General features: G+C 43.4%; 2 protein-coding genes across 4 annotated transcripts in view; one reads left to right on the top strand and one right to left on the bottom strand.

Moving 5' to 3' along the window:
- LOC105565920 (tubulin-specific chaperone cofactor E-like protein) overlaps positions 1-8,666 on the top strand; it is a 21,462-nt gene extending 12,796 nt beyond the window's left edge. For 2 of the 3 annotated variants that reach the window (XM_012019505.1, XM_012019503.1), the window contains exons 2-7: positions 2,061-2,671; positions 2,802-3,204; positions 4,704-4,873; positions 5,139-5,247; positions 5,487-5,591; positions 5,888-8,666. In XM_012019505.1, the coding sequence (XP_011874895.1) occupies positions 2,073-2,671; positions 2,802-3,204; positions 4,704-4,873; positions 5,139-5,247; positions 5,487-5,591; positions 5,888-6,040 (1,539 nt within the window). In that variant the 5' untranslated portion in view covers positions 2,061-2,072 and the 3' untranslated portion in view covers positions 6,041-8,666. The remainder of the gene's footprint in view (positions 1-2,060; positions 2,672-2,801; positions 3,205-4,703; positions 4,874-5,138; positions 5,248-5,486; positions 5,592-5,887) is intronic. The other variant, XM_012019504.1, reaches the window with a different exon arrangement.
- A 136-nt stretch (positions 8,667-8,802) lies between these two features.
- LOC105565919 overlaps positions 8,803-21,773 on the bottom strand; it is a 17,739-nt gene continuing 4,768 nt past the window's right edge. Inside the window, exons 2-6 of the mRNA XM_012019502.1 lie at positions 12,482-12,551; positions 11,330-12,043; positions 10,737-10,980; positions 10,556-10,646; positions 8,803-10,338 (exon numbers count right to left, since the gene is read on the bottom strand). Of these exons, the coding sequence (XP_011874892.1) occupies positions 10,228-10,338; positions 10,556-10,646; positions 10,737-10,980; positions 11,330-12,043; positions 12,482-12,551 (1,230 nt within the window). The 3' untranslated portion in view covers positions 8,803-10,227. The remainder of the gene's footprint in view (positions 10,339-10,555; positions 10,647-10,736; positions 10,981-11,329; positions 12,044-12,481; positions 12,552-21,773) is intronic.

The raw sequence follows: 21,773 nt of genomic DNA, 5'->3' as shown, positions 1-21,773 counted from the left end.
CATGTTCTCCTGATACTTTGCCATTTTCTCGATTTTCGCGATTTAAAGTTGGAAATTCTCGGAAATCCAATTCTTGGAATTTTACATAGTGCCACCTCTTTGCTGATCATGTTCTCCTGATACTTTGCCATTTTCTCGATTCTCGACTTTCGCGCTTTGAATTTGGAAATTCTCGGAAATCCACTTCTTGGAATTTTTGATAGTGCCACCTCTTTGCTGATTATCTTCTCCTGATACTTTGCCATTTTCTCGATTCTCGATTTTCGCGATTGCCAGATGCAGTTTTCAGCCACGGTAGCTACATATTTTTCCGTGTACGTATAACTGAGAAGACGTCTCGTTGCTCGTCGACGGGCAGCTCGAGACTGATTCGAGATATCTCGAAATCGCGCCGGGGACACTCGCGCGTTATACTTTCGCGAACTAGAAATGCAAAAGTCACTCGCTCCTCGAGATTCCCGCTCGATAATGAACGGCAAAAAATGCCTCTAATCACGCGCATTAGAGTCAGGTATGCGTAGACGTTGCGACACGTGGAGGATGGTTGGATGGTCATCGCGCATGGAGTGAGGACGCGTCGAGTGACCGAGTCGCGCACGCCGTATATAGCGCGCGTAGAAAGACGTTTATCGCCGATTGTGAGGACGTGGCGAGCCGACCGCGCATTAATAACCGTAATAGATCGGAAAGAGCCGCGAGCAGCGAGCTGCATTGTTGCCGTCGCGTCCTCGCCGCGCTCGAGAAATCGGCGGAACACGTGGAAAGTCGTCGGAGACGATTTTCTACGACGCGATGTTAATTAGACGCCGCAGGTGGGACCACCGCGAGACTCGAGGTGACGTGTAGAAGAGAGCGATATTTGCGGGAATGATCGTTTAATTACAATGACATAAAATTCATTTCAGAATTGCCGGAGTATACACGCCGGAGTTGGAAGAAAGTTCTCCAGTTAATAATAAGCGAACTCGACCGTTCTATACATAAATAACAGTAGTTTGCAATTAAAATATATTTACAATAAATAGAAAACGAAACAAATGGTACGTGTAAAGGGTGGGGCACCAGCATGAATTGCTGCTGTGAAGCCGATCCGTGAAAGGAAGAGAAGAAATGTAAATGTAAAATAAAATTGAAAAGGAGAGGTGTGAATTTCAAACGAAATAAAATTAAGAAGAGCAATGCAATACGTACAGGGTAAATTTTATAAGAAAATTCTTTCCCCGTGTATTAAACGCATAAGACGCAAAACAAGTTCGTAACATAACGCAGAAAAATCGAAGCGTGCGCGCTGTGACACCTTAATCTGAGAAAAAGAGTAAAACAAAATGCAATATAATATGCGCACGCAAGATTAGGCCGCAAATAATAGAAACGCTTTGTACGGTCAGGCTCGATCTTAATGTCTAATAATATGTTTTGCGTGTATATCTTCTTTCGACTAGTTCAGTTTTAGTCTTTCGTCGGGGGTAAATTTTCTCAGTCAGCATTGGGTTCCCATCGTGCCCAGCTTCAGGACTGTCCCAGGTTGTCTCTGGACGCTGGTACGCGTGGGCGAGCCGAGACGCGATCGCGAAGAATCGTTTTGTCGACTGCTAGAGAACCGGTACCGGTTCTCGGCCGCCGCGCAAAAAGACAATGGCGTGACCTTAGCGGATATGGCGAGACCAGATTCTACGTGTCTCGAGGATGACCGGCTCGCTTTTTCCTTCTCCCTTTTCCTTCCTTTTCTATTGCCGATGTTAGCGGCGCCGCTTTGCGTTATTTGGACGACGATGTGGAAATTTACTTGCATTTGTATTTACATGGCCGCCCTAAGGAACAGAATTTATTTTCAGACAGTGCGAAATCTCCGTATAGTCCTCTCCCCTTTAAAGGGTTGTCCGAATCTTCTTTAATATATTTTTTCCACTCAACAAATTATACGCCGATTATTTATCGTTCTTCAAACATAATCTCCTTGGAATAGTAATTTCACATAATTAAATCGATGATCGATATGCGCTCTTTAATTTATTTTATAAAAATCATTCCAGATAAATAAGCTTCGTGTAACATTCCAGAATGCTGTAAAAATGCCGTCGTTGCTGGAAGCACTAGAGCTAAAGTACGGCAGCTCAACGACGGACTGCTCACTGACGGACGATGAAGCGGAGTCTGGCTCGCCCAAAGCCGCCCTGTCCGTGAGCATCTTCATCCCCAAGAAGTCTCCGCGGCACACGGTGCCGGCGTTACTGGTGCTCCAGGACTGCGACATCGAGTCGGCGGGCAACGACGACGAGAAGCTCCGCAGCAAGTGCAAGAATGTCGAGGAGCTTGACCTGGCCCAGAACAAGCTGTCGCAATGGACGGAGGTGTTTGGCATCCTGCAGCACATGCCCAAGATCAAGTTCGTCAACTTGAGCTTCAACTGTCTCGCGGAGGTGTTGGATATCAAGCATGGTAACTACGATCTTCTCAGGAATCTCGTGCTTAACGGCACCAGGGTGTCCTGGTCGACGGTGCAGGGGCTGGTGCAGCTCCTGCGCAACCTGGAAGAACTCCATTTGTCCTTGAACGAATACAAAACGGTGAGCCTGGATTATCAAGAACCGAAGAACGTGAACCCGGCGCTGAAGAAACTACACTTCACTGGCAATCCGGTGGAAGTTTGGAACGAAATTTCGAAGCTGGGGTGAGTCTCACGTTGATATTTTAATGCTAAATCGAATTGGGAAATCGATCAGCTTCTCTAGCGGCACAAAATAAAATCTGTTCGCTAAGTCGTTGTTTCGAAAGTCATTGAACATTGCCTGCTTTTCCAGGTATCTTTTTCCAAACCTGAAGAGCCTTGTTCTCGCCGAGTGTCCGATCAGATCGCTCGGTTTGGAGGAAAATCGGAATTTACCGAGCGAGGATAGCCGCCGAACAAAAGAAGAAGGTCACGGGCAGGATAACGAAAACATGAATCACTTAGACGCGGATGAACATACCTCGTCGGCGGACGACAAAGGAAACAGGATATTCGAAAACAAGGTCAATTATGACAGGTCGGAGTCTAAGTCGGAATCCAACGGGACAAGCATCAAGTCACCCCACGATCCCTTCAGAATGCTGAGGTTCCTGAACTTGAACGGTACCTTGCTATCGACTTGGGACGAAGTCGAAAGGCTCGCCAGGTTCCCCGTACTGAAGTCGCTCAGGATCCAAGGCTGCCCGCTTTTCGAGGTGAGTAGTTTTGTTTTCGATCTCTTCGATCGTCAAAATCGGAGTGTCTTGCATTACATTCGTCGTGAGAAAATATTCTGATTGATAGTATCTTGATTTCGCATGTGACTCGATTAAAGAAGGGCAACGAGTGCGATATAAATTTAATATGAACATTACACTTCGTATTTTTTCTACGTATAATATTAATTAAAGATGAATATGTATTAAAAAAATGTATTGCTTAAAGTGAATAAATAAAATCTTTGTATCGCCTGGGCGGCACATTTTTTTCAAATATAAAGTAAAGAATCTATTTCGAAGAGCTAGAAATCAACAGAAGACAACGCGGACAGTAATTGAAATTAGTTACTTGCTACATGTGGGAATAATATTCGTTACTGCGACCCAAAGTAAATCTATCCCATGAAAGATCAAGCTTCACGAAATACGATACGAGTATACCGTTCTAAAATCAATGACTATTTCCATTCTCAAAGTGCATCAAAGTATGAAGTCCAAGCACACTCGACGATAGACGAATTAGAGACACATGTTCAATCTCTCGCATCAAAACTGTAACAGCCGTTAGCATTACGTGAGAAATGATGTGCCCCAGTAAAAGATCTCGCGTGGACATGCGTGGATTGAATCTTGGCACGTACTCAAACGGGCTTATGGATTAATGCAATGCGTGTTTGAAAAACAAGTTCTTGGAATCAATACACTCTTCGCAAGCGTCCCTTGTATTGGCACTTCCAAACACGGTCGTGTTAACAGAATTTGATATTAATAGACGATCGCAAAATAAAACATACTCGCTGTTTGCGTTGAAAAAGAGTCCATATAAGAGTTATTTCATGTGCGAGAACTGGAATTAGATAAATCGACACGTCACTGCGCTAATTAAACGTGCGTGACATGGTAGCCTTCGATTCAATGAGAAAGTTCTGTCGTGGAATGTGTTTCCTATGTTTTAAGTCACTGGCGTCTATAATTGCACAATGCATCTGGCATAGAAGTAGCTTTGCCGTAGTTGATCTATTTGTCTCGACAACGTTGTTTAAATCTATATTACTATTCGAAGGAGATATTATTTTAAGAAAAGAACAGAAATTATTATGCCGTTACTATAAGAAACCCGTCAATTTTGGAGCGCATCTCTAAATATTGAAATAAAATGCATTAACATCGTAGTTTAGGAAAAATAAGAATGTACGGTTTATATTAAACATAAAATCGCGTTATCCTTCTTTAATCGAGTCCCGTACGAAAACAAGATGTAAATCAAAATACTTAATTAAAAGAAATATATTGGCGGAGTAAAAGTATTGGATACAAATGCAAATATCTACAATTTTTGTTTTAACGGCCAATGAATCTTTATATTCGTTTCGTTGATATAATTTAATCCAACTAAACGGAACTTGATCGATCTCCGTCGCATGCGGTTTAGAAAATTAGATACTAGATATCTCGAATTTTTGTTCGCCGCTTCATATTCGCTTAACATTTCCCAGAGCCCTCGAGAGTACACGGAACACGAGAGGCGGCAGCTACTAATAGCCCGACTGCCAAACGTCGAGACTTTGAACGGCGGCGGCGTGATATCGTCTCAGGAGCGCGAGGACGCCGAGAGGGCCTTCATACGTTATTACATGGACAAACCAGAAGCCGACCGGCCCGAAAGGTAATTCTTGGCGCTCGCCAAGTTCGGTCTCGATTGTATTCTTTTTCTTTCTTTGATAATCAAGGCTCGCGCAAAACCATATCTCGAATACTTGTTCAAAGGCGCTACAAGTTGTTTTAACGCAAGCTCTAATTTCCTCGCGAACAAGCCGTTCTTGTCCTTCGGGCAGCTCCAACTTTGCCCGAGCCTATTGGACTATTCTCGTTTCACGGCCACTCCCTTCCGCCTAGAAGAGCCCAACTTGACCCTCTTCTGCGATTTTCAGGTATTCCGAGCTCGTGGCTATTCACGGAAAGTTGGATCCCTTGGTGAACGTAGATTTGACGCCGGAGAAAAGGGTCAAGGTCACGTTCACTTACGGAGATCTCGTTGAGGTACTTAATTTCGTGTTGGGTTTCGTCACTTTAGACAAGTGTATCGCGTATCGACAAACTTCTAGAGTAGACTAGATCCATAATTTTTCTCGAATATGTAACTCGGAAAGTAACTAAGCCTCTACAAATATTTACTTCTGCAAATATTCGATATGTACAGAAGAATTTGCACACCGTAAATAATATTTTTCATTTCTATTTGATCGGAATGATCGGTCACGAACATTTCATGCTTTCAGGTACGGTCGGTAGATGTATATAGGACAGTTTTTGAATTAAAAACCAAGTTGGAAAGTATGGTGAAAATTCCTGCCAACAGAATGAGGCTTTTCTACGTTGATCAGGTGAGTTGTTCTGTCCTGTGTTAACTGGACGGCTTTAATATTGTTCGCAGAACGTTAGGCGCCTCGATCGATCCTCTATGAAACCCGAAGTCGCGATATAAATCGCATTATCCCACCAAATGATCCTTCTTATCCTGGCATGTATTTAGTGCAATCTCTCTCCAAGTATGTCACAAGGTATGAACGCGAGTCCCCACATATATGAAATTTTGTGTTCGTGACGAAGAATTCGCCTTATCCTGCAACAAAGTTGGCAATGTTAAGGAAAAGTGAAGAAAACAAATTAATAATTTTAGGAAATGAAGGCGCAGTACGGACCGGAGGAAATGCTGTATCCAAACAAGCAACTCTATCGGTACAACATTAGGAACGGCGACGAGATCATCATTGACAGCAAACTGAATCGGTTCGCGTCAACGTCTTCGACCACATCTTCCATTCGTTCCTGAAGAAGAACGACGAGTGAATCGTGCGGTATTGAAAAAATCCGGTAACTCCTCGGGTTCTTGATCTCCACTGATAGCCTCACGATGCGACGCCCGTCGGTGAATTGTAACAATATTGTTACAGATCGACAGAGGCGCGGTTTTCATGATGACGCTTGCTAACGCGGGTGTCTGAAAACCGAAAACTGTTACAATCCAAGGAGGGCGATTCGAGGACGAATGATATCTTACCTGGAAGTATATGAGCTAAATGTATAGGATTAGGGATTTGCGGATGCTCGACGTTAAACCGCAAATATTGCAGAACAAAATAATCGGCGGATGATGTAGGAGAAGTCATTGATTGGCGAAAATTTGGTAATCTGTCAGACGCGAAATTATCCAAAGACAACAAGTGTTCCCTCATAAACGGTACGTTTAGACATTTTCTGAAAACCGTTGCGAGTCACAACCGCCAATGCACTTTGATCGCAGCGAACATAATTGATGCAAATAATCGTCCGACGCAATTGTTAGATAATTATTTCTTCGTATAACAAACTCATCCAGAGACCTCGACGTATAAACTTAAACCGCTACTAACGAGCCTGGTGCATAGAGAATAATTATTGTGTCCAGTGTACAAGCGTACACGCTTAGATGGATAGTTAGCCGTCTTTTTCTTTAACGTAGTAATTCTCGTCTGTCTTAGGAGACGATGCGTAATACGGAGAAGCAGAATTGTACATAGCGAATTTCAATTTCCAGCCAAACTCGATGTAGCTACGACGCGAGCAAAGGAGATTCACTCCATTTGCTCGACGAGAAAGAAAGTGATAGAAACTCGTAGAAGAAGATAATTTGATTCATCTTAGAACGATGACAACTGTGACGTGACACGCTACTGACGTTGAGGCTGCTGTGACGAAGAGAATGAAATATTTTTGTAGAGATCGCGGGCAGTTACCCTTAAAGAAAGTATAAGATCCACTCGTTCATGAGACGAACGCGTTTTGTTGCTCCCCGCTCGAGCACCAGGCAATGATAAAAGTGTACAACGCAGTTGCAACTGCGTTTCCGTGCGCGCGGACGCGAAAACGCGTACGACTCTTTCGCGAGAGTCGCTTGTAAAAGGCAAAAGGAAGCCTTGTAAGCAACAAGTAAGCTTAAAAGTAGCGGAATGTATTTATGTCGCTGGTTCGCGAAAGCGTCGTCCACTTACGTTGTCATCTCGACAAATGATCTCTGTACTTTCCGAAGGTGCTGTATACTTACAAGTAAACTCTTCTGTAAACTCTGCGCGAGATTAAAACGCCTAGGTGTCATCAGTTCGTAAACTGCGACTCGTGCGTGGTAAGAAATCATGAAACGCGTTAGAAAAGTTTGTGAAGCCGCGCGGGAGTCGTGCGCGGTTGAAGTTATGTTGTTGTCGCCTATTTTCGACATGTACTTAACACTACAGTACAGTATCTTTATTTCAACAAGGTCTAAGTCTTCGAACGATTATTACTTCTTTTACGGTATTAAAACATATGACAGCGTGAAAAAAATTGCATGTTATCGCAATCGTCACAAAGTGGACGAATAGAGATTACAATACATTGACGACAGTGATAAAGCGCCAATATAAATCTCAAATGTGATAACAAAAGCGGTCTCGATTGCGATTTATGATACGCGAGTATAATTTACGGATTCGTAATTCGATTCTCGAAAAAGTATGTATCTTTTCTTTCTCTCTCCTGAATGCTACAAATATCCGTATGTCTCGTTGCATTTACAGCTTACCCTGAGTTAGGGCACGAACGAGCTCGCGAAAAGAAGCTAAGTAGAACGTTGCGTTGCATCGCTTTGTCCTTGAATCCGCCGGCACCACCGTGCCGTGAAACTTTCGGCCGAGCGTTCAGAGAAAGAAAGCGCGGACGGTGTGTATCAAGTTACGATTTCTTTGCTCACAAGCAACGAAGCTTGCGGAGTCACTTAGTGCCTGCCTTTTACGTACTAGCATAACTCAGATACTTCTAACACTGCCCTGTGAGTAAAACGTAATTCGGGACAAAACTCTCGGTTTAGCAACGAGAAACGTAGGCCGAATTCTTGGAGCAGCTAAAACTCCAATTGACCAGAATCTATAATACAATTTTATTATCATTGTACAGTATACCATATATTAATAATTTTCTAGTTGTACCAATTATCAAGCAGGTAGTTTGCCGAGCGATGACAGAATGTATACATATACGTAATCCGGTGCGCTTTTTTATTTGTGATATTGGGAATCGGTAGAGCATACGATTCTTGCCGTGGAATAGTGTTGCTGTTGGAAAAATTCGGTCGGACGTTTCCCGGAGGAACAAAGGTGCACCGCGATAATCGGCAAAATGTTGAACTGTGGGATTCCAGTACCACAGTCGCGCGTCTTGCCTTCGCTACACGGAGAACACAGAGTTGTTTTAGTCGACGTAAACAACGGAAAATGTAAATCAATCACGAAGGAGGACAAGGCCGGGACTGGTAGTGGGATCCCACGACGCATGTGTCTAGTCTCGGAAAAGGAACTCTGCATTACTTTCATTTTGTAAAATACGATCCTTTTTTGTGCTGGCGCAAATGTACGTACTAACGAAATAAATTTATATGGTAAACCGTTCTTCAACTTTGGATCCCACTTTCTCGACGATGCTTGCGGCAAGATGTTTCCACGAAGAAACAGCGATTGGGCCACACACACACACACGCATGCACACGCACACACATACACATTTCACAAGCATAAATCCAGCCCGTTTAATCTATCAGATTTAATTTTATTTAAATAAATTTTTAAAACAAAGATTACGCTTAAATTACACGCTCTATCGTAAAATAACCATTGTACATCTAAATTCGTAAAAACTCGGATGTCTCTCCAATTGTTAATTCCAGTCAAAACAATCAGATCACAAATTGAAGTTACAGATCATGGACAAAGGAAGGGGCGCGGCGGGAATGTGTATAATACATGAACGTGTTTATTCACAACCGTTACCGTAAACGAGAGAAAGATAATTTTACACATATTAAACGCTACGATCTATCACAATGGATTCTCTGTTTTCCCTCCCCTCCCTCCCTTTCAGATGTATAGAAATATATTTGGATAAATGCTAACGCTACTTAAAATTAATCGCGCCTCGCTGGGCGCGACAGCAGATTTCCACATCTATACATAAAACGGTATAATGGTATGTATTATATACAATAGGTACAAGCTAGATTCTTGTAATGGAAAACATGAATCAATATTTCTGCTGGATATGTCGTAAAGGCGTAAAGCTAGATCTACGTATGATTTGGTCCGATCTTCCGTAAATCCGATTCTTCGAAAATATTTAAGCTATCTGGTTAAGCGACTGTCAATATGGCCCGAGCTAATCACCACAATTGCAATGTAATTTCAAAGTGAAACTGTAGAAGACACCGGCATTCAAATCCAAGGTTAAAAACCATTAGTAAGTACAACATTGTACGTATGGGTTCCAATTTGCATTATTGGAAGCATTGTACTATAAATATTCCTAGGGATATCATTTCAATATCCTTATTAAATTAATTCCTCCTTTAGTTTTCAACGAATGCTCTAGCTATGGACTAATATAGCCTTATTTGTACTCTTACTTCTCTAGAATAATGTTATTAATTTATATTCTTTATTTTAATGTTATTATTTTATTCTCTAGAATAATGTTATTAATAAAGTACATCGATTTTCATTTTTATTGCACTGTATCATTAATGGAAATATTCAAGGATAATCCCGCCACTTCCCGCCTAAGCGCGACTTTGACCAGCCGCTCTCTGCGCCGTAGAAAAATATAGGAACGATGGAAGTGACGTAAATCAACACGCCGCAAGATGACGTTTAGAGATTACGCGCCGTCGTAATTTTGATCTATAACTTTTTACGTCGTACAGAGTAATAACGTTCCAAGATAGCTAACGTTCGATGCAGCCATCAAGGCTGATTAACGATTCTCGTACAAACGCTGCATGTTCTCGTCGCCTCCGGATATACGCCGGGCAACGAAACTTCCTGCACTGCAGATAACTAGAATACAGCTGTCTCGGACGTGTAAGTACTATTGCTCAAGCAGAGAAACTTGCTCGTGTGCTTCACCGTCGGAAATGCTGAACGTTTCGATTCTCTTTCCGGGATGGGTTATCTTCTTTTGTCATAGCTTCGTATGCTTCACACTATCCGTCCAGTAATTCTGTATTGTCATTGCCTCTAGCGAATTTAGGAACGAGTCGTTATCCAAACTGTACATTTCCTCCGAGTTATCCTGCAAATAAACAAAAGCAGTGCTCTTATAATATATTTAGCAGACAAAAATTGCATTTTTTTTTAAATTTTTTAATGAGCGTCCAACAGAAGAAATTTAAAAAATGTATATGTTTAGATACATATACATGAAAGAGTTGTATGCTTAAATAGTTATTTGAATTATTAATTTAAATTATTCCATTGGCCACATTAAATATTTATGTAGTAATACTAACGCGAATAGTGGAATCGTCGATATAACCGGAGCTATCAGGATTGCTGCATTTATCACTGTTCAACGTTTGCGGAGGGTTCAAGTACTTGCGCCTGAAAAAAAACAAAAAGGAAGTTAATGAATGAACGCATTAGCGAACGCAGGTGTAATTAAGTACGCGCTACGAGTTCACGACGCATTACCTGTATATAATGAATCCGAGACTACCCATTGTACTCAGCAGGGCCACAGTCGCTAAACAACTGCCTGTAATAGCGGCTATGCCCGCGGCGGTTGTCGCCGAACCTTGCTCAGTATTTTCGCTGTTATTATTGGTATCGTTATACTCGGGGGGCTGATTATCGCCTTGCACTTGATCCCTCTGGAAGTGTTGCGGGATGAAAGTGTTCCTTGCTCTGCTCAAACGAGTGGACTCGCTCACGCCAACTGCACATTCGTTTCACGCGATCATTATGAAGAGCTTAAAGCCGCCTCTTTCTCTTATCGCTAAATCGTAAGCAAAATAGCTCTGAAACTGCTTGCGTTCTACTCACTTCTATTGTTTAGTAAAATGATAAATTTAATTGGAGACTCGAGCAGAATTAGTAAGCGTATATATGTATAAGTAAGCGTATATAAGAAAGAAGGTCAATGTCAGTGTTGTGGAAACAGACGTTAATTAAAATACAATGCTACTCTCTTATCTCGCGCGAGATAACATCGCGACCGTGAATTATCTGCGAGATCATTCTTATTTTTATATTCGCAGTAACACACATTCCTCGTTGAAGTTTACCTTCGAGTATAGGTGCCGCGGTAGCGAAGTGCTGCGTCTGAGCCACTTCCTCGTCGATCTCGACCTCGTCCTCGGATCGATTGAACGTCCTGATCGCGGCGTTACCGGCAGCCCCGGCCGCGGACAAGGACGTTACGAAGGAGGATCTCGTTCTATTCAGCGTCAGATCAACCTTCGACATTTCTTCTTGAAGAGGTAACACGGTGAGGTCCTCGACTTCCTCGAGGCTGGCGTTCCTACCGGCGACGCTAGACTGGTTTCTCTCCTCCTGCTCGTACTTCGGTTTACCCAACGACTTGTTCGTCGTCAGGATCCACGTGATCTTGCTGTCCTTCTTCGTGGTCGAGTTCCTGATCCTCTCGACGTTCTCCGAGGCGCGCTGCGGTATCGTCGTGCCGAGCGGCTCGACGTTGGAGATATTACCGCGAAAACTCAGCTCGACTGTCTCGCGGACGCTCGTCCCAGAGACGGTGCCTCTACGTTCCAACAGCCACGAGGCGATAGTAGTGACGGATTGCTGCCTGTCAGGCACCACGGCCGTATTCGTCTGCGGATAAAGACCGATAGCCTTGGCGATGCGAAAACTCGGCCTGGTTGACTTTGACGTACGATAGATATCTTCGATCTCGATCGACGAAGACGTCGCTCTTGAGGACGGCTGAGACGGGTTGACGGGATCCGATGTGGTAGACGGCAAAGGATTCCCAAGAATCACTGCGAACGAAAGACGAGGTGTGATTATTGGCTGACGATGAATTGCACAATTGTTAAATTGCACAGTGCGTAAGTAATTTATTAAGGAGAGCACGTTAAGTTTCCCATTGTCAGTAATTAAATTTACATTAAATGATTTCAACGGCTGATTGTAATTTAAGTACACAAATATAAACTGCTTCTTACAATTTCATCATATATCGCAGTCGTTTTCAACTGTTTAACGTGACCTAATTAGAGCAGAAGACTTTAAGAAGTTGCCCGTATCTTTTTATTGATCTTAATAGTGTTAATGGAAGGCAGTTAAAAGTAAAAATAGTCGCTAAAATAGCAGACAGTTCAAGATAGTTACGACAATAATTATCGCTGAGAAGGAAAAATCTTATTGTGTTAGGATGTTATTAAAGAGAAAAGGAAAACAAATGGATGACGACTCACCAAGAAATTGCGCGGTAACCCAGAACCAGTGCATCCACCAATGTAGCGTCATCGCGTCATCTGGATGTATCTGCAAATACGAGGACACCTTTTGAGCGCGCCTATGTGTACCAGCGGACGTAAGAAACCGCGCAAGGCAACTCAAATATGTTAAGTATCATTGCGTCTCTATTTCTCGCGATTTTCTAAGCCCGAACAAACGAACGGCCGACGCTGGTCGCTTCGCAATCTCGTCGGTTCTGGGAGAAGGTGGTGCCGGTGAGTAATTTGCGGCCAATCGCGTTGCTTAATCATGAAATCCGTGTGAGTCACCGAGGAATTTTAAAACCAATACCGGCAGCTCCAGCTTCCAGATACACGATGGACGGCGAGTCAACCAGGTAAAACGCGAAAGGAACGCTTTTGCTGAAAGATATAAAGATTGGATACACATCGGAAAATAATTATGTTGGACCGTCCAAGCAATTAGATTGAACGCTCAAACGGATGGCTAGAATGCCAAACCTTTTTGCAGCACCGTGCTTGGTCCCACATATTTATTTTCCCGGTCCGACACAATTGTCCTCAGATCTGTATCTAGTCTGACTTTCATGTATTTCAGTTAAACGTTCCTTTCACGAATGATGAAGTGAGCACACGACTGTTAATCGCACACGCGAATCATTTCGGGACCGAGATGTTTTTTTTTATGCATTCGGACAGACGTTTTCTCTTCGTTCATCGAAATTTTGGGGAAAGTGAAAAGTTAATTTTAATTACAAACCGGTCCGGAATATCCGCCTGTCGAATTTTCGAGCACGCACCCCGGCGCCGGTGATTTTCGTGCCGAATAACGCAAGAAGCAAGATTGAAATTACGATGGACCGGTACCACCGGCTGACTGGTGCGTCGAGCGCAGGTGCTCGTAAGCAATCTTAAGTGGCCAACATCTGTAGCGTTAAAAGCGAGCCTCCGGCGCGTCTGGCCCGTACACGGGAAACGATAAGTCGTGGCGAATGCGGCATGAAACGATTTATATACACATAGAAAGTCGAAATCTTGATTAAAAACAAACACTGCGAAATGTTTCGTGTCCAGTGCGCAGATCATCCGCGCGACAAAGCTTCAAAAAGTAAACGTTAAAATTAACCATCATACTTTACAGGCCTGCTTTACAAAGTTCCGTGATTTTAGGTAATTTTTGTAGACACGAACGGAATGTGAAAAAAATTTGTAAAGAGAAATATCTTGCGTGTGTAAGACGTAGCGTGTACCCCACTAACGTATCTGAAATATTTACGACGTGTACTTAGTAATTAAATTAATAATACGATGCGACATCCGTGGTGCGTTTACTAGTACCCTCCATAAGAGCGAATGACGAGTGAAGTGCATCCTCTGGGAGATTCTCCAGCGAGAATGGAAACGTATCCCGACTGATCTCTGCAAAAGTTAATCTATCGCATGCCGCGAGTATGCAAGGCAGTCATTGAAGCAAAAGGTGGTTACTTTGAGGAATCTAAAATTTAATTTGAATCTTTATTAAAAGCTTGCCGTAGGTATCTTCGTTTTAATTTTCTTTAGTTAAATGAACACTTACAAAGCAAAATACATCGATTTCACTGTGTGATTCTTTCGTATCCACACACTTTTATTAAGTGTTTCCAAACTTATGGAGGGTACTGTGTGTGCCGATCTGGCCTGCGAAGTCTCGTGCACACAAAACGTGGCGGAAAGATGCGATCGTTAAACAGCAGGATATAGTACGACAGTCATGCTCTGTTGACCGTAACCAGTTGCAACTTGCGACGTGACACGAATAGGATATCGCGCGGCGTTACTTCAAGATTGAACGGCACAATTTTTCAATTTTATCGCCGGAGAAAAGAGCGAATTCGCAGCGTGTAGCTTAAAGCAAAAATCCCGTCGGTCGGTCGTACCTTCGTCCGAAGTCGATCGAAGATAACACTTTGGCGTTAATATTAATCGCCGATGTACCGACATAATGAACCCTTCAATTTATTGACGTCACGAAAATCCGTAATTACGACCTCAACGTTTTAACAGATCTAGAAGCTTGCAAATTTTGAAATTTCACAGTATCAAAGTTAACACTGCAGATACAAATAAATGTAGAGAAAAGTCCCCGATTACAAGATAGGCTCCTAATATAAGATAGCGAATTTTCAACATCCAATTTCGCACGTCTTCTTACACGCACGATCTAGCGATGTATTTTCCACAAAACAGATTTCATTCCAGCAAATTTGTGGTGGAGTCCACGGATGATAATGTCTATTAGTTCAACAGAATCCCCACTATCTCATATTAAGAGCTTATCTCATCATAAGGGACTCTCTGCACGTCCACATAAATGTATCGTTTACATCATTTTATATCAAACTGATTAATTAATTTAGTAACGTTGCTCCTTTTTTCTAAATTAATTAATTTCTATTGCAAACGTAGCAGCAGACCAAACTACCGCATAGACGCACAACAAGAGTTGCGGCCGACTCTCGCGCATGGACGATAAGAATCTTTGTGCAGCATCTGAACGTAATCCCGTGCCGTGCTCAGAGACTGTGCGACCGGATAGCTTTTTGCTTCCTCGGACAAAATAATTACGGAATTAAATAAGAAGAACGGAGAGTGAGACACGCTCGTCCGTGTACAGTTAGTCATGCTCCCCCGGTCGTAACCGGTCGCTCCTTTGCACGGATACGGCTCGGTGGTGAATTGAAGTCTTGGGGGGGGGGGGGGAGAAGCGCGCAATTTTCCCACCGGTAATCCGGATTTAATAAGGACGACCGCATGGAACAAAAGACGCGACGGTCGAACCGCACCTCTTCACCGGACGACAAAAGAGGTCCACCTCGTTGGATAACTCCGCGCCCTCCGCGCGGCTTCATTCACAGACCGGAAACGCGGTCCCGCACGTCGTGACGCGCGCGGAAGGACGCGCAGGGACGCAGCCAGAAATTTTCGGATGCTGCCTGTTGCGGCGCGCATTCTCAAGAGACGGGATAGAAAGGAGCGGGGGAGCCTCGCGACAAAGGCTCTCTTAATTCCAAAGTTATGTAAAAAGTACGTGTGTCCTTTTAGAAACGCTTGATTTTTTTTGTCGACGTTTAACGCCCACGTCCCGCAACTTGAATGCCCACGTTAGATCCGTTCTTCCGCGCACGGGCGACACGTCTCACGCTTGTTTCCGCGAAATTGCGGTTTGTCCTAAGGATCGCCCGATGAACGCGCGCGACGCGGATGACGCACCGTTGCAAACCGCTGGTTTCTGTAAATAAGACCCGTACACTTTTGCCGGTAAACACCTGGTTCATGAATTTCATGCGGATTAACTGCAGTTCCGATTTAACCCGATTACAGCGGCGTTACGCCGCGTTCCATTTCGTTTCGAGATCAAAAGGATAAGGAACAAGTGCTCCACTGGGTCGGCGCTAACGCGTCGATGATAATACGGTTCCGTACGAAACAATTAGAACGTGGTGCACCTCGCGAACGCGATACCGGTTGCGCCACGGGGTATGAAATTGCGCGCGGAGCACAAGCCAGAAAAAAAAAGACACGCTGCACTTCGCGCGTTGCGTAATTTCGCTTCCGCGTGCTGGGCCTCGCCCCACTTTGTTGTCAGAACGGAAGGATCGGCAACGCGCCCAATTATAAACGCGTTAAACAAGTCTGCAAGTCAGCTGTAGTTGCTGTCGCTCATCGATTGCGGGCGAACATCTCTGACATTGAAGATACAAATTCAAAATCAACGGAAGCTATAGTGTACCTGTGCGTGTGTGTATGTGCGTGTGTGTATGTGTATCTGGCCCTCCCTCTCTCTCTCCCTGTCTCTCCGTGTCTCTCCCTGCTTCTGCCTGTCTCTCCCTGCCTCTGCCTGTTTCTCCTTGTCTCTCTGTGTCTCTCCCTGCCTCTCCCTGTCACTCCGTGTCTCTCCCTGTCTCTTCGTGTCTCTCCTTGCCTCTGCCTGTCTCTCCCTGTCTCTCCCTATCTCTCCCTGCCTCTGCCTGTCTCTCCGTGTCTCTTCCTGCCTCTGCCTGTCTCTCCTTGTCTCTCCTTGTCTCTCCCTGCCTCTCCCTGTCACTCCGTGTCTCTCCCTGCCTCTGTCTGTCTCTCCTTGTCTCTCCGTGTCTCTCCCTGCCTCTCCCTGTCTCTCCGTGTCTCTCCTTACCTCTGCCTGTCTCTCCCTGTCTCTCCCTCCCCCCCTTCTGTCTCTCTCTCTCTCTCTGTATAAGACAATAAAGAAGACAGAACCGTGATCTAAAGCAATCTTATATCTACGTGTGTGAAATTGTTTTGCAAGGAATCAACGTAGAAGCCCCTCCTCCTGTAATCGCACAAAAAAATATCGGATCAATTCAAAGGATACTCGAATTTGTCTTAAATTGTTTCCCTCGTAAATGAAATCGGCGTACATTACAAGAATTATTTATTACTCTCGTCTCTGACTTCGTAATCTGAATTATAACACGGAGAGTTCCTTTCCTTACAATTTACCTCCCTGAAAATCATGTAATCGTGAGACACAAGATTTCGAAAATTTTACGAGTTTCTTTAAAATTTTGTCATACATTTTACTAGTAGTCTGTACGGTAAAATTTCAAAAACTCCCATAAAGGTCTTCAAAGCGCCACGTTGTTCCACGATTACATGATTTTCGGGGTAAACTTCAAGAGACAATTCTCTCCGTGAAGGACTAAAGATATTAAGCATTCGTAGAAATACAAGCTGCATAGAGTGAAATCACTCCAATACGTTCAATTGAATTATTTCAGGTATTCCGATGTTCCCCGTGCGAAGATCCAAGTGCTTAGTAACAAACCCTTTCAAAACAGAAGGGTAATATGTTAAATACAAAACGAAAAGTACACCGCGGACAGCGAATCAGAGTGACGTTCACTTCCTCGTATGCTCTACGATTCGTTCCACTTGACTTTCAGACCAAGGAAAATAATTGATTTAATGAATTCGCTTCTATCGCGTGCCGCTTTACATATACTCCCCGTGAAAGCTCGTGAAAAAAAAAAGAAAAATTGGCCGGTTCGCGGCTCGCGCGGTAACGCGCGCAGCTGGCGAGTTCAACGGCCGTCGCGTACGAAGTTCCCCGAACCGAGGACAACGGGCTTGATACGTAAGTTAACAGTGCGATTCTCGTAAAATTTCTAATCTCTCTATTGCACGCGTCGTTCCATCCGAGGCTGCGGTTTTCTCCGCAGAGATCTTTATCTCATTTTTGCTTCGCAGGTCACTGAGAGACTGCGATGCAATTTATTATCTATGATATCATGCCATCGAATTACAGCATCGAGTCACGTAGCCATGGCAATCAACGTGCTAAATTACGACCTTCATGCCTTTTTGCCGCAATTTGCGTAAATCTTGGCTCTTGACGTCTCCATAAGGCGACTGAAAGACATGACGCCGTGAATCGTAATTAGGATTAATTTTAATTATAATTAATTACAATTAATCGAATTGCTCCGACACGACTTGGCGCGCGAAAGTTTTGACTTTCGCGCGTTTGTTGCCACCCGATTTGCAGATCGGACACAAGACGTCTGGTAAAAAGTAGGAGAAGTGCGCGACAGGATGCAATCATTGGAGCATGAAGTAGAAATGCGTATTCGTTTTCTTAATCATACGGCACGATCTCCGGAAAGACCGCGATAAAAACCAACGTGGCAGCGCGCTGAGCGCAGACTCGTTTCTTCGCACTTGGCTCACACTTTTTCCAACCGAGAATTAATCTTGAATTTAATTTCTAAGAACATTTGAGCTGCGTAACATTTGTATAAAAAAACAAAACACACAAAAGTCAAACTGTTCTTTAAAACTCCTTTGGAAAACTGATCGTTCCAAGTTTTCTTAAAAAGAGGTGAGAGAAACTTGATATTGCAACAAGATAGCCTTGAACTTATTACACCACGTTGCGGTTAAACTGCTCTGTATTACGAATTTTTTTTTACATAGCGTGTTTTGTATCCAATAAATCTGAGAGTCTTTTACACAAGGCATTTCTAGAAACTCTGGTTAACGCGGTGGACAAAGAGACGCTTTTTACAATCGTAGATCGGCGGCTATTCAGGGAAATTGTCAGCGTCGCGTTTCGCTTGACATGCATCGAGGAGGAGAGAGGTGCATTTCAGTCGTCGATGGGATTAACGCTCGTGAAGAGGCGAAGTGGGGCTAACGAGGACGCTAAAGTAAATCGCGATTTACCGCCGAGCCACTCGTGCTGCCGAGTGCCCGAATGAACGCGAATTATCGAGCGCATTAGCGCAGCCCGCGAAGCTAATGGCCGTGAACCAATTATTCGGATCTTCGTCTCCGTTTTTCCGCCATTGTCGCTGGGGCGATGTGCGCCGATCTACAAAAGGATCCATTTCCGCGGCTAATGGCGCTAACGAAACTCCCGTAATAAGCTCTGACCGCTTATTACTTCGATCGCCCGACCAACCACTCTGGGGGGGAAAGAAAAGACAGCAACCAATTTTAGGGTCCACAATTAGTAATCGAATTATTTGGATTGTTCGCAACTCTGGGAAAAATTTGGACCGCTTTGCTTGTAGTTGAGCAACTTAACATTTCGGTTAATGCCTCTTAAGCGAAAGTTATCTTTGCGTGAACTAATTGAAAGAATTGGCCGATGTTTTCTTTTTTTTTGTAAAATCGCCAAAATCCTCCGGGAACTTTATTGTGCGCGTTGTCCACGGAGGCCACTATTGAAGCCCCCAAGGTGGCGTCACGTCCGAACAATCTTTCGTTTTTCACGTTTATCGGACGTCGTTTGCCACGTCCACTGCAACTGCGCTGCGCAAGTTTTATCGCAACCTTCTTCTGTCGGTGCAGCGATAAAGAACATTCGTACTACATTACATACGACGCGTGGCACTGTATATCACTCGCAACGCTCGCAACATATAATTTGCGAAGCATAAAAGGAACATAAAAAATACCGAAAAGAAATATGCAATATCACGGCGTGGCGAAATCACGAAAGATTAAGAACGGCATCGCGACGTATCTAAAGTGCCGCGAATGATCTTCCCTATAATAATTCTTCGAGCTTATTTCTCAACAGGTACCGTCCAGAAAATGTCCAGCACGATTACGCGAGTAACGTTTATTTACCCAAAAATTGCAATTCCAAGGCTATAATTCACTTAGCTTCTGCGCGATCTTGTGGGAAAATTTAAATGAAAATTCAGCCAGGCCGAAAATAAGCAGTGCGATGGTACGCAGCCGAGCAGAAGGAATGAAATCGCGCGTTAAAGAAACGTCAAGTCTTTCTAGGCGAGTATAGGCGGCAACGGCAGCTGCGCGGCCCTAGATCGTCTCCGATATTATATTCACGATATGAACTTTCACACACACGCTCCGATAGCAATCGAATTTCCCCCAGTGAAGTTCCACTGCATTTCGAAACGCGCGGTTGTGGGATACGAGATCGCTTTTCTGCCCAATTAATCTTACGTAAAAGTGTATCGCACGTGAGAACCTCGGCAGTTAAGTAGGCGAATTCGCAATGTAAAGTTTACGTAAAAACGTAAAAACGTGCACGGCAAAAGGTAAAGACAATGGTACACGGCGCGCATTTTTGTAGGACGGTTTCGTCATCTCCGAATTTCCGGACGAGGAATATATTTAAATATTTAATCAACGAGACCAGAAAAAGAAAAAGAAAAATCGAACGCATTTCGCTTTAACGATGTGCGCCAAACAAATATCCTGCAAACTGCATTTCACGGTGACATTTCCAAGAGAATTGATGATTAACCAAATACGATTACATATTGTCAAAAATGATTAAAATCGTCAAATACGATTAAAATGGTCCAAAGGTGACATGGCCGGGAATGTAGATAAATGTGTAAATGTTATTTTCAAATATATCCGGGTAGAAATAAAACATATCCATTAATCGTCGGATTTGCGCGATGCCCAAAAATTACCTGAAAACACAGATTCGATTAATACGCAAATTGTATTACGTGCGAATATCTATTTTTTTTTTAATCGAATAAACCCGCGACATTCGCGCTTTCGAGCGTCGCTTTAACGACATGATTTCAACGAGGCTGATCAGGCCTATTAAAAGTAAATACACTATTACTCACCATACGACTTTCGCAATCACGTTCACACGTGGATAGCGAAGTACAAATAAAAGATAACATCCAGTGGTACCGAACTCCGTAATTCTATCGTAAAGTTGTCAATTTTATTTCATTCGAGGAATCATCAAATAAAATTGAAATAAAAATATATGCATTTGTAATTAAAATTATTGTACTGGACACAACCTTCTTCAGGCTCCGAGCCCTTTTTTTATTACTTGATCTCATCACACGAGCCTTTGTTATTTATTTCTTTTTTTCTCTTTCTATTTTCATAAAACAAATAGGGCAAGGTGACCAAATGCGGATCACCAATTTGACGAGTCGCTAATAAGCGACATAAAAACACGATGTCTTATCGACAATGTAGCATGAAATTGCAAATATATAAAAGAGCAAAATTTAAGTGAATTACTTTAAAATGTCGCTTATTAACGTCTCGTCAAATTTTTCATCCGCATTTGATGTCTGATTCGACTTTGGTCGCCTTACCCTAATGCACTTAAATAATAATCCGTTCAAGTAAAAATTTGGATAAAAAGTGTCGCGTTTTAATTTTCTTTTACAAAAATGTACAATGCAATTAAATAGTGTCATTTCCACGCATCCGCCTCTGGATTTTGTTCTAAATTCTGCCGAAAACTGACCCCTCGATTCCACTGTACCGCTACCCATCGTGAAACTTGCTTGTTACTCGCCGGGGAATTATCAGCGTGACGATCGCGAGGTATTACGATGGAAATCTCTTTCTCGACGTAAGAGATTTCCACGGTGCAGATTTTTCAGACAATCTGACCTATTCTTCGTAACAGTTTCACCTGACACGAAACGTATTCTTGGAGCCCATTGTCTTCCACGTGCATACACGTTCGCCGTCGCAACGCCTTGGAGAACGACATCGTTCCTCGGGCGATCGGTGTCGCTCCTTATATGTATTTTTCTCCTCGAACGAGCAAAAGTAATTTTATGTCCCTTAGGCGGCGCCTCCTCCCGTCGTTTCACCGACCGGCAATCTGACAACGATCCACATTGTTTCCATGACGCGAGAAGCGTGCGGGAACGACTTTCGGGAATTTATTTTAAAAAATTTCAATCAATTAGAAACATAAACGCCATTTAGGACCTGGCACAGGTGGAGGTAGCCAATTAAATTACTATGTGAATCCACACGG

This window comes from Vollenhovia emeryi, unplaced genomic scaffold, assembly GCF_000949405.1.
Source record: "Vollenhovia emeryi isolate VEMERY1.0 unplaced genomic scaffold, V.emery_V1.0 DF939148.1, whole genome shotgun sequence".
Taxonomy (NCBI): Eukaryota; Metazoa; Arthropoda; class Insecta; order Hymenoptera; family Formicidae; genus Vollenhovia; species Vollenhovia emeryi.
This window is presented reverse-complemented; position numbering and strand designations above follow the sequence as displayed.